This window comes from Haliotis cracherodii, unplaced genomic scaffold (genome assembly GCF_022045235.1).
Source record: "Haliotis cracherodii isolate W230 unplaced genomic scaffold, xgHalCrac1.p SCAF_3, whole genome shotgun sequence".
Classification (NCBI taxonomy): domain Eukaryota; kingdom Metazoa; phylum Mollusca; class Gastropoda; order Lepetellida; family Haliotidae; genus Haliotis; species Haliotis cracherodii.
Window position 1 is genome coordinate 61,698,614 of NW_027266286.1, and position 13,759 is coordinate 61,712,372.

At 39.6% G+C, this 13,759-nt stretch overlaps 1 protein-coding gene across 1 annotated transcript in view; it reads right to left on the bottom strand.

Annotated features, from left to right (window-relative positions):
* Nucleotides 1-8,770: 8,770 nt before the first annotated feature.
* LOC139476066 (uncharacterized) overlaps nucleotides 8,771-13,759 on the bottom strand; it is a 45,852-nt gene continuing 40,863 nt past the window's right edge. The window contains exon 2 of the mRNA XM_071259306.1: nucleotides 8,771-9,679. Coding sequence (XP_071115407.1) covers nucleotides 9,247-9,679 — 433 coding nt within the window. The 3' untranslated portion in view covers nucleotides 8,771-9,246. The remainder of the gene's footprint in view (nucleotides 9,680-13,759) is intronic.

A 13,759-nucleotide genomic window follows, 5' to 3' on the forward strand; every position in this document is an offset into this window, starting at 1 on the left:
ATATGACATGTTGAAGTTGCATGTAAATAAAACGTGACAACACTATTTCCCAAATCATACGAAATCTCTACAAAAAGCAGAGTCAATTGTGCCATTGCGACTATATCAGCAGCAATCCTCTTCTCTTTTGTACTTTCAATCTCTATGGATAGATCCAAATGTGAAACCGACGAGGCGGTTTCACTGTTTTCCTTTATTTCTAGTTGAGTTAGGAGTAACCCATCTTCCCAAGGCAAGAGAGTTAACTTTTGTAGTCAGTTAACTCCCTTGCCTCGGGAAGATGGGAGTAACCTAGTGGAACGGAATTGGCTATTTAACTGTTATTGAACGATCTCAGATCATCTATATATACCTGAGGCTTAAGTTAAACCTTTTTGGCAAAATTGCCGTGTTTTGATTTTGCCAACCATTTGAGATTATGAATTGAATTCTGTTTACATTAAAAAAATACGTGTATGAGTATCTTGCCCCCAACAAACACACAGACATCGAAAATTAACATGCACTTGTAAATTGTGAATCACGACCTTAAAGTTGAGAAAATGTCTTTATGAAAATGCATTGAAAGATTCGTTACTTAATTTTAGAATGAATTTATTTTTATTGAACTTTATATGAAGCACAGTTATTTTCCCCCGTTAGTAAAAATGGGTTTTACAAGACGGTAACTGACTAATTAGATGGCTTGATTATATTACGAAAAATGAGAAGCCATCATACATCGCTGGTCATGCCTCCAAAAACTGATTTGCCTGTTCCATACTCCATTATTTACGGGTCCATTTGATATTCGACGTAATAAGCGCCCAGGGCGCTCTCATTATTAAAAATAGAGGGCTGTTATTAGAATATTATTTTGGTGAAGATAAAAAAGTTAAAAGATAAATTTCGTGGTTTATGCGGACATCCTGAAATGTTTAAGTGCGACAGATATTTTTTCCCAGAATTTAACTGCCCGTAATTAAGGGTGCATATAAGACAGGAGTGCGTATTATACGCGAATAAATAAGTCTTGTGTACATTGATCAATCGGAAGGGGTGCTAATTGAGATTGTTCACAAGCCAATATCTTAGCAAATATCGCCGTGGGCGCTTATTACGTCGAATATGGTATATATAGTTGGCGTTCAACAATATTCACTCACTCTGGTATGTGATGATTTGACAGAATTATTTACTTGAAACAACCCCAATGTAAACCGCAATAGGGGCGGTGGGGTAGCCTAGTGGTTAAAGCGTTCGCTCGTCACGCCGAAGACCCGGGTTCGATGACCTACATGGGTACAATGTGTGAAGCCCATTTCTGGTGTCCCCCGCCGTGATATTGCTGGAATATTCTTAAAAGCGGCGTAAAACTCATTCACTCACTAAACCGCATAAAATGCAACAATTAATTCTTCTTCCACAGGTGGCCCAGTCAGTTGAGGCCCAACAATTCACCATGCAGAGAAGAATTGCGTCCCTTAGGCGTGCCAGAAACCTGTGATTGTGGGTTCGAATATTCAGTTCGCCCCCGATTATATCTCTGGGTTAATCAGCACTATTTCCGTTTCATTAAAGTCGTAAACATCTAAGACCTGCATCACTTCGGGCTTTCCTTCCACATCAAGCTGATACGCCGTGATGCAACTGTTCAAAGAGGCTTTAACCCACCTCACTAACTATACGGGGCGGTCGGGTAGCCTAGTGGTTAAAGCGTTCGCTCGTCACGCCGAAGACCGAGGGTCGATTCCCGACATGGGTACAATGTGTGAAGCCCATTTCTGGTGTCCCCCGCCGTGATATTGCTGGAATATTGCTAAAAGCGGCGTAAAACCATACTCACTCACTCACTAACTATACTTCACGCTCAAGTTAACTTTTACGCCTCTTTTCCAACACCAATATCACGGCTATGGAAATAATAAAAAGCTCCAAACATCAAATAGAATCGAACTCGGGTATCCGGCATGGTGAGCGAACACTTCACCCAATAGACTACCCAAAGCGCCCTTATTAGTCTTGTCTGCCAGGGGCCAGTGGGGGTCATCGCCTTGAGCTGATAACTTGTATACTGATATGTTGATCAGAGAGGGTAACTTGAGAGCTATTATCTGTATCAAATGTCCGAATCCACATGATAACACTGTACTGGGATGCTTAAATAGGCGTGGATTATTACCTCTCCATGGCGATGACGGATTTACATCTGCAACAAGTAGGTAATTCATTTTCACTGGGGCATATGACACATTCTGATATAATAAACACATAATAATAACTTCTTATTTCATGTGTATATTATGTGAACCGTGACTAGGAATGGAGTATTCTACAGCTTACGATCAGTGTCATATATCTGTCAAGCATGAATACATTTTCATGACGTTTCCATGGAAACAATGAGAATAGAGTTTAGAAATGTTTATATCAGTCCAAACAAGCAGTCAATTATAAAGGGTTTTGTCGGCTGTAACATCCGGGTACGCCTATCACGGGGTTGACCTTTAATCGTTCAATGTACGAGCTGACATTCGCCTTGATGCACTGTCGCTATTGTAGTACATGCTATTGTAATGAAATAACATGCCTATGATTTAAAACAATGGATAGTAAGTACTTTTGATAATAATTTGATGACAATGATTTAAAAAATAAAAAAAAACCTCTACTGCACTGATCACAATGTTATGGAGATTCAGTAAAGGTGACTGAGTATACACGTGAATCGAGAGGTTTGTATGCATGCTGTGACGATCGTTAGAAATAATGTAGAGGTATGTATGCAACATAAAACGATCATTAGGAACAATGTAGAGATATATATGCAACATAAAACGATCATTAGGAACAATGTAGAGGCATACATGCAACATAAAACGATTATAGGAACAATGTAGAGGTATATATGCAACATAAAACGATCATTAGGAACAATGTAGAGGTATATATGCAACATTAAACGATCATAAGGGAAAACGTGGACTTGGATATGCAACATAAAACGATCATTAGGAACAATGAAGAGGTATATATGCAACATATAACGATCATTAGGAACAATGTAGAGGTATATATGGAACATAAAACGATCATTAGGAACAATGTAGAGGTATGTATGCAACATATAACGATCATTAGGAACAATGAAGAGGTATATATGCAACATATAACGATCATTAGGAACAATGTAGAGGTATATATGCGACATAAAACGATCATTAGGAACAATGTAGAGGTATATATGCAACATACAACGATCATTAGGAACAATGAAGAGGTATATATGCAACATATAACGATCATTAGGAACAATGTAGAGGTATATATGCGACATAAAACGATCATTAGGAACAATGTAGAGGTATATATGCAACATACAACCATCATTAGGAACAATGTAGAGGTATATATGCAACATACAACGATCATTAGGAACAATGTAGAGGTATATATGCAATATACAACGATCATTAGGAACAATGAAGAGGTATATATGCAACATATAACGATCATTAGGAACAATGTAGAGGTATATACTGAACATAAAACGATCATTAGGAACAATGTAGAGGTACATATGCAACATACATCGATCATTAGGAAAAATGTAGAGGTATATATGCAATATACAACGATCATTAGGAACAATGTAGAGGTATATATGCAACATACAACGATCATTTGGAACAATGTAGAGGTATATATGCAACATAAAACGATCATTTGGAACAATGTAGAGGAGTAGATGCAACATAATACGATCATTAGGAACAATGCAGAGGTATGTGTGCAACATTAAACGATCATAAGGGAAAATGTGGACTTGGATATGCAACAATACACGATCATTAGGAACGAAGTGGAGGTATATGCGCAACTTTAAACGATCATTGAGTACAACGTAGAGGCACTGATGCAACATAAAACGATCATTAGGAACAATGTAGAGGTATATATGCAACATAAAACGATCATTAGGAACAATGTAGAGGTATATATGCAACATACATCGATCATTAGGAACAATGTAGAGGTATATATGCAACATACAACGATCATTAGGAACAATGTAGAGGAGTAGTTGCAACATAAAACGATCATTTGGAAGAATGTAGACACATACATGCATATACATCATGAATCGACCATTAGAAACAATGTGGAGGTATATATGCAACATAAAACGATCATAAGGAACGACGAACAGGTATATATTCAACAAACATGATCATTAGGAACATTGTAAATAAAATATCGGGCGAAAGAAACGCCACCAAACCATTTTCTGGTCTAAAACACAACAGACGCAAAATTTAGTAACAGTTGATGTTTTATTATAAAAAATATATTAAAAAAACGATATTTCAAAATGACAAGATCAAAAACCATGTACTCTGCAGACACGTTTATCATGCCGGATGAACTGTCAAGTATTCGATCACACCCGCAGAATCGATGTCGATCTCTTTTTTAAAGTCCTGTGCTACACAACACACATGGCTTAGTATCGGATGTGACAACCCCCCCCATAAGGCTCCACTTCTTGGACGCAACAACGTCCGTTCCCCACGTCGTCGGTAGATTCGAAACCGCCCATCAGACTTGAAGAACTTGCACTCTTCGAAAATTTCGCGGCTGCCACTGCTGTACAGTCCTGACCCATCTCAGTCTGTGACGTCGGTGTAGAAACGTTAATGCCCTTGAAAGGTCGATGGGCACAGAGACCATACAGGCGGAGTCGTCAAGCGACGGCCCATCTGCCATCTTGATGTCGAAGGCTGTGTGAGGATGATGAAGTCATAGTTAGGAATCTGGACATTAGGTGAAGCACCCGTAAATACCGGTCTTCCTGTGGGGTCGTGACCTTGGGTCTTTCACTCCTCGGCCTGTCTGCAGTACTGTCAGTTTGCCTTGACTTGTGACAAGTCTCGAGATGGTGCACTTGAAGCAGCCCATGATCCTGGCAACGTGCTCCCATTTGCAACATACCGATACTCTCTCTCTGCTCTGCGGTTAGTCGTGGCATGTTCGTTGTTTTAAACGGTTTCATCTGATGAGGCAGTACAATCCTGCTCATATTTTATACCAAAATTTCATACGGGTAACTGTGCATATTTTGTATTTTTTAGTCATTAAATTCACTTTTCTCGCAAATGACGTGAAGCACATGCACATGTTCACAGGGAATATGTAAGTTGCATTCCAGCTATGTGTTCCCAACTGTTTTCGTGCTTTTTAGGAAATTTGTTGAAAAATGAAGACCATTATTTATTTGGTGGCGTTTCTTTTGCCCGCTTGTTTGTATACATGCATATACATCATGAAACCATAAGAAACAATCATGATTTCGTATCACCGTACCCCGACGGATTGGGCTTTGCTCATAATATCAATCACCGGATTGCCTGGCCGGGATTCGATTATTTAAATACCGCCGTTATACAGCTGGTATATTTCTGAGCGCGGACTTAAACAATAAACAAACAATCAGAATACTAAGTTGAAGCCAGTGAAGGCTGCATCAGTCTGGGATTTTGTGAAAATCCTCGCATTCCATGGCAATGAGCTTTTACATGTTGTGTGACAAATACATGTATAGCTAAATGTTATTGTCGACTTTTAACCTAAACTCGAGTGATTCATGATGAACGATGTAATACAAGTATTTCATTATTGAATGTGTCTGTTATATGGTGCTGTGGAAAATATGTTGCATAAGAAACGAAACAAGAATCATTCCTGGGGTTAACATCAGTTCCCTGTTCTTTACATGGAAACCCGTGAAGATCCGGGGTAGAATAGGTCTTCAGCAACCCATGCTTGCCGTAAAAGGTAACTGTGTTTGTCGTAAGAGGCGACTAACGGGATCGGGTGGTCAGGCTCGCTGACTTGGTTGATGCATGTCATCGATCCCAATTGCGTGGATCGATGCTCATGATGTCAATCACTGGATTGTCACGTCCAGACTCGATTATTTACAGACCGCCGTCATATAGCTGGAATATTGCTGAGTGCGGCGTTAAACAACAAACCAACCAACCAACCAACCAACTTTACATGGATTTTTGACCTTTTCCTCTGCGTGTACTTATAGACACCCGCACTAAACGTAGCTGATTCCAAGATTGACAACTGGAGCTCGTGCAACAATTGAGAAAGTGTACGGGTAAGTGTTTGCTTTGAATCAGCATTGTTTAACTTTAGATTGAGTTCATTTACTGACATGTGGCATCCCTTTGGTCGTGAAAGGGTGGGTGGTCCGACTGAAGGTAAGCGTAAGAATTCCAACATGTTTACAATGTGCGAAGCCCTTTTTCGGCGTCCCCGGGCGTGATATGGCTGCGATAGTGCTCAAAACGGCGCAAAACTATACTCACTCGCTGATAACAAAATGCATGTGGTTTTGAGGTTGCAGCAACTGAGTAGCATTGGTTAATCCAACAATGTTGTAATATTACTCGTACTTTAAAACAAGAAACTGTTTACATGATATGGCCGCTTGTCGCCTGAAAAGAATTTCCAACATTGATTGAGATTGAAGAAAAATCATTGTTCTTCAAGATCGTTATCAACTGCAATAATCATTACATGTTGGTTTTATGGTTTTTGAGACAGAAATAGCGTAACGGCCTGTGGGAACAGTGTTCGTCATATGCATAGATTGGGACTTCTGAAATTCTAGCATGAATTAGGGAATATATCAATATTTTTGTATTTTTTTTTAATACTGTTTGTGTTTATGGAGTTATAGAGGTAGGAACCATGATCTTAAACGATCTCTGTTTATAACTACTTAATGTGCAAACAATAAGAAATAAATATATGTTGACTTTTCATGAATACTTCAAATGACGGGTATGTGCAATATGTTTGTATATATCTGTGCATGTATTTGTTTATCTCATACAAAGAAAAGTACTAATTACACCCTTCGCACTTTCTCCTAGTATCTATAAATTGTAGCGCTTAGAAATATAATTTCTATATGTCTGAATTGTGTGCCAGTTGCCTCTACATGGAATAAATTGCCTTGTCTTGTTTTTCCTAAACGTAAAGATCGTGCGCACGGTTTTTTTACATTTTGAACTCCATAAACGAAAGACAATTCTTATGAATAAGTACGCCAAAATAATTCAAGAGACTGCTTATCTAATCATCAACACAAGAAACAACAATAAGACATTTGTGACATCGTTCATGGCAATAATGCTACCCAAGCCCCGCCCATTTTATTATCAACCAATCGGGATACAGTAGTCCCCGTGTGTGACCTAGTTTTATTTCGATGCATGGAAACAAAAACGCAAAAATAATTCACTTGCTTAGCCAATCAAATGTTTCGGAATTACTTGTACTTTATTTATTAGTGCTTGTACCTTATTTTGTCATGGTAATATACTGTATTTACCAATGAGTTTAGTTCTTGACTCCGTGTTCGTGGTTTAATCAAAGTGTTAAACGTCAATACCTTCACAGCTTTCCTCTTACATTAAGCTGACACGGTATTAAAAGTCTGCAATATGTTCAACTCCCATATATTTATTCACCACAGGACTTTAAGGTATCATCATATACGTAGCGGGCGACGAGAGGGGTATTACATGTATATGTGTAATGTCATATAAATTCAGACACATTTCAAGGACCCTTGTTTTGACAGACTATGGGTTTTTCTAATTAATATTTATGAAAAAGTTAAAATTACGCCAAAGACAGAAAATAACCAGTCTCGATTATCCGCCGAAATTCCATTGAGCGCAAACGGCAAAATAGCCATGGAACTTATCTGAATGGATCACATTCCAGTAATCCACATGTGTATGTGAGTATCAATAAATAGGTCAACTGTGAAATATGTTTAACGTATATAAAGTTATAACCTAATATACGAGGTATCTGCAATGGAAAGAAGCCATTACATATTCCGCCAAGTGACCTCAATAACACATTACTACGAACTGAGCTGTTGCCAATCACCAGAAACAGGAAGGTTAATTCAGGATGTTCAGTCTGCACAATGCTGGTCTGTTGACAATATGTTGTGATGTATATAGGTCTAGCAGTTAATGACTTCCCGCAGTATGCTAAGCTAATGTCTCATCTTTGTACAGTCATGACTCAAATTACAATGACTATAACTTGAGCACAAGACTGATGACGGTCCCAGCTTTCAGGCAGACCGTAAACTTTGTTAAGCCATTGAATATATGTGCACGTTTTTCGTGAATAGATTAATGCAAGGTTATACATGTGTGTCACGTGGTGCTCGGTTGAATGGGTACAATGTGTGAAGCCCATTTCTGGTGCCCCACGCCGTGATATTGCTGGAATATTGCTAAAAGCGACGTGACGTAAAAAAAAATACTCTTCCACTCGGTTGAATGTGGAGAGAAACGCGTTTGTGAGACTTAATTGGCTACCACATTGTTTAAGTAGTGTGGGCCACGGGTGACACGGTCGTCTAAGGCGCTGAACTTCACCGTACATAGTTGTGTCGCTTGAGCAGGCCCGAAATCTATGATCGTGGGTTCGAATACTCGTGCACCTGGGTTTCACCAAAGTGGTAAACGTCTGAGAGAGGCATCACTTCGGACTTTTCTCCCACAAAAACCTGACACGCCGTGACATAACTGGAATACTGTTCAAGGCAGTTGGGTTTAACTCACTAACTCCAAACAGTATTCACCAATGAGAGGGCTGGTATCACTTGCATCCGACCAGTCGGAAACAAAGAAAAAGCATAGGCGTGAAAAGATTACATTTATTACATTCAAATGACTGCATTTGCGACTTTGCATCAAGCACACACAATTGTAAACGTGACTGTTAACAGAAAAAATGCAGGTGCTCGTATGTAGGAGCCAAATGGGCAGTTAACGTTCTGTCGAACATAAGCATTCATAATACATACACATATCCATAAATGCATGGACCATGACTCGATGTCTTAGAAACCAGCAAAAAGTCATGTTGATTTGTACATTGATAAATATAAAACACTTTAGCAACTACATTATGGTAAGACTAAGTACAACTTTACATGATTTCATAGGTAATATGTAAATGAATATAAATACATGTGTGCTTTCGCACATTTGGTTGGATGATATTTGGTATAGAAAATCACAGAGTTAAGATTGCATATACGCAATACACACAATCATAGATGGCAGAACACGGAATTAGAAAATGTTGATTGGGATAAGGCAAGGCCACATATTACAACCCGCACTGTTTCCAAAACAGTTTATAAAACCATTAAGGCTATGACTGGGCTTCCGTCAGCTGGAATAGCTCAGGTTTGTATGCTTCATTCTGGGAGGTACGGCTATTGCTACTTTGTGAAGACGTTTCCTGTTTGAGTTCTTGCTCACTTTCAAATTCCTTATCAAACTTGCTCCCATCATGCACCAGCTGTCGCCGCAACGGATCCCTGTATGGGTGAAGATGGTATACAAACGTTTCCCAGTTCACCTGATCCAGGCCGATCTCTTTGATCATGGCCATTTTCTTTTCAATGTAAGCCACCGGGTCTTCTGGTCTCTCAAGCATGAGACAACTGAGGAGTCCTTCAAACATTTGAGGTATTTTATGGTTAGCTAGGTACTGTTTCGCCTGCTCTCGCGTTGAGGCCATGGCGGTCGTCTGATGGTCTGCTTGTAGATGCCCGTTTCTTCTCCAGACTCTTTGTTCGGATCTGAAATACACAGACACGTATAAGCTGAATCTGGTAATAGTAAGAAAAGACCTCTTTCCAAAATACGTAATCTCCCGCGGGAAACGAGGTTATGGGTAGGGCTACAAATATGGTGGACTATAATTAATTATATTATATAATTATGTTTCTGGGCTGGATGAACAGACTTAATTAGGGATGTAATGCTACCCTGGATATTAATTCTGTGATGTGGTACATGATACGAAACATATCACAGAACATTGGTCCTCTGCCAAAGAGAATGACTACTAAGCAAACATACACCGCGAACTTGCGTCAACAAAACTAACAAATGCTTGAGATTATATCGTCAAATTATCGTATTTCTGCAATCGTATTCATAACATACACCTTAAATACACATAAACTGCCGGGCAAAATGAAGTATACACCCATGTTTGATGGCGGCAAAAAAATGGAACAAAAAAGAAATGGTTATTTGATGGCGATGTTTTTTATACGGGTGTCGTAGTTCCTGACTGTATGATTGCAGTGTTTCGGCGACTGTTTTCAGACTAGTTACGTTTTGATAACGATTTTATTTTTTCGGTCAAATCCAATTTTCAAGTGTATTATAATCATGGTGTATCGTAACTGTTTATGGTGCCAACGTTGGCCAAGCACTTTAAAATATCATCGTGCCACGGTCCGAACAGGTGTCAAAATCTGACCTTAGGTCATCACCATGGAGTAACCAATCACGGACCAGAAATCCATTCTCACACAGATACCATTTATCTCAAATGGGTTTTTCACCAACATGAGTGTGAAAAACCTTATTTTTGAGTGGGCACGTATTGTGAGAAAGAAGACTAATACCATATTTAATTATATTGAGGAATCTGTTAACAGTCGCTTGACAAATTACTATGGCCTGTATAGGTGTAACGATTCACCAAGAGTTTTGCGCAGCCTGATATGTTTGTTTGTTATTTAACGCCACACTCTGCAATATTCCAGCTATATGACGGTATGGCGGTTGTCTGTAAAATAATCAAGTTTGGACCAGACAATCCAGTGATTGACATCGTGACCATCGATTCTAAGCAATTGGGATACGATGACATGTATCAACCAAGTCAGCCAACCTGACCATCCGATACCGTTAGTCGCCTCTTACGACAAGCATAGTCGCCTTTGGCAAGCAGGGGTTGCTGAAGACCAATTCTCTACCCGAATCGTCACGGGTCGCGTCGTGCTATGTGCCATGATAGGAATTGTGTACTGTTTAACGCCGCGGTCTGTAAGTATTTGAGTCTGGAACAGACAATCCAGCCACCAATTGCAAGAATATAACTGAATGCGCTTTTATAAGAACCCACACACTGTGTGATGATGGAATATGCCTCTGAATTTGGTTTTCACGTATTGTCATGTAATGTACCGCGATGTTAATGCCGAGACATTTCGCGACGGGATATATCGTTAAAGCTTTAGACACCTCGTCGTTAGACAGTCAAAAACTGTACATGGAACAGTTTAATTTCTTCATGAATGTTGACATTTTACAAATGGTACGCTTCAGGACAATCATGGGACACAGGCCTCTGGATCCCTCATTGTATAAAATAAGGCATCATAATGTCATAACTCAAATCACAATTAATATCTACTATTATTAAAAGGTGCACGGGTTGTCCAGTCGTCTAAGGCGCCGCAATTCGCTCTGCAGAGCTGCGTCCCATGGGAACACGAGAAACATATGTTTGTGGGTTCGAATCCCGGTTCGCGTCGATTATGTTTGTCAGCACCATACTAGTACTCGTGGGTTTCAGCAAAGTTGTAAACGTCTTTAACCTGATTCGGACCTTCCTACCACACCGTGATATAACTGGAATACTGTTAAAAGCGGCACAAAACCCAACTCACTGTTATAGTCATTGCATAAGCATGTTGGTTGGTTTGTTGTTTAACGCCGCACTCAGCATTATTCCAGCTATATGACGGCGGTCTGTAAATAATCGAGTCTGGATCAGACAAGTCAGTGTTTGAAATCATGAGCATCGATCCACGCAATTGGGATCGATGACATGCATCAACCAAGTCAGCGAGTCTGACCACCCGATCCCGTTAGTCGCCTTTTACGGCAAGCATGGGTTGCTGAAGACCTATTCTCCCCGGAATCTTCACGGGTCGCATATGCATGTAATTTAATGCAAAACGTATAAATCGATTTCCACTTTGGTGCCTGTATCAAATATACTTCCATCAAGTAAGTAAACTTTGCAATGGGACATCCGCTGTGAACACATAGTTACGATCTATTATTACACAGCCGTATTTCTAGCAGTAGAGCTGTGTCACCCAGGGCAACTAAGCCACAGAGAAATCCATTGAATCCTGCCCACTGCTATCTAGCCCACGTTGGTATGTATGACTGTATAACCTGCACGATTTGCCGTTATTTTCGCGCCTGTGTAATCAATTCAACCAGTTTAAATTGGCAGGTTTGGCGGATCATCCTACTTAATCCTCTCTATTTTAATAAGAAGGAAAGTTTTTATTCTGCTTCATACGAATGAACGAATATATTGGTATCACAAATATTTACAAATAAATTAAACCTTTTCATTTAAGATGTAAATAATCCATTTTTATTTATTCTGTGTTTTTCCACGACCTACTGGCCCAAAAAAATAACAAGTAACCCTAAGTTGTAAATATCAAACATCAAGCAACCGCATTCGTCAGCACACAAAGTACCATATAAATCTTTCTTACAAACACAGGGGGCGTCTCAAAAATGTAAATGTGCAGATTGAGCAAACATCGTCCAAAATGCAAGCATTGTTTTTTTTCATGCATGGCAGAAGCAGAAGTTGATGATATGCTATACATGTAATTTGTTTTTCTCGTCAAAACTGTAACCGGTTGTGATTACTTGACAAACTTGAACATCATTTTTGAAGAGTTTGACATGGCCACTGATCTCTGCCGTAAAATACGTCAATATTAAGCAAGTCTAGGTGTCTCCAGGCAAGCACAAAGGAATCCTCTTGAGACGATTAAGCTCCACACAATGACACTCGGTCAGGTAGTCACACAGAGCTCCACACAGTGTTCTTGTCTTGATGAGGGTGAATATGAACATCAATTATCCTTAGCAGTCATGGTTTAATGAGAGCTCTTCACAACGTGCGGTCTTGGGAGATTTCCCACCCTTCCGAAACAGCATTTCTTGTTTGGCCCTATGCTTTGTTTGTTGTTTAACGCCGCAGTCAGTAATATTCATGCTGTATGACTGTAAATAATCGAGTCTGGACCAGATTATCCAGTGAGCGTCGATCCACGCAATCAGGATACCATGTCGTGCATCAACCAAGTCAGCAGCATGACCACCCGATCCCGTTAGTCGCCTTTTACGGCAAGCAGGAAGACCTATTCTAACCCGGATCTTCACGGGTGTGGTGCAAAAGGTTTCAAGTTTGCTTTGAACAAGGAATGGTTCAGTGACCTATATATTTATTATTTGAATTTTTAAAGTTCATAAATAGTTTTAAAGTTCATAAATAGTGCAGCTGGACGATTGGGTGTAAACGTAATTACAGTAATGATTAAACTGAACGCGTGTGAACATGGGCGTATTCAGTATTCCGACTACTCGTTGGTTGGTTTGTTGTTTTACGCCGCACTCAACAATATTCCAGCTTTATTGCGGCGGTCTGTAAATAATCGAGTCTGGACCAGACAATCCAGTGATTACTATCATGAGCATCGTTCCACGCAATTGGGATCGATGACATGCATCAACCAAGTCAGCGAGCCTGACCACCCGATCCCGTTAGTCGCCTTTTACGACAAACATTGTCGCCTTTCAACTACTCGAAACATTCCTCTTGTAATATTATGTTGGAACTTCGGTTCACTTGCGTACTCATCATATCGATTGTGTGTCAGAATGAAAAAAATGTAAGTGAATAATTAAATAAGATCAGCCACTATTCGCTTTCAAGGTTGGTGAATCTAGGTTTTCACTAAACCCGTGAACTTGCCCTGATTTAGCGTAAGTACTGGTCGAGAAGGAGGTCAATCAATAAGACGTAGCATGTCATGAAAAGA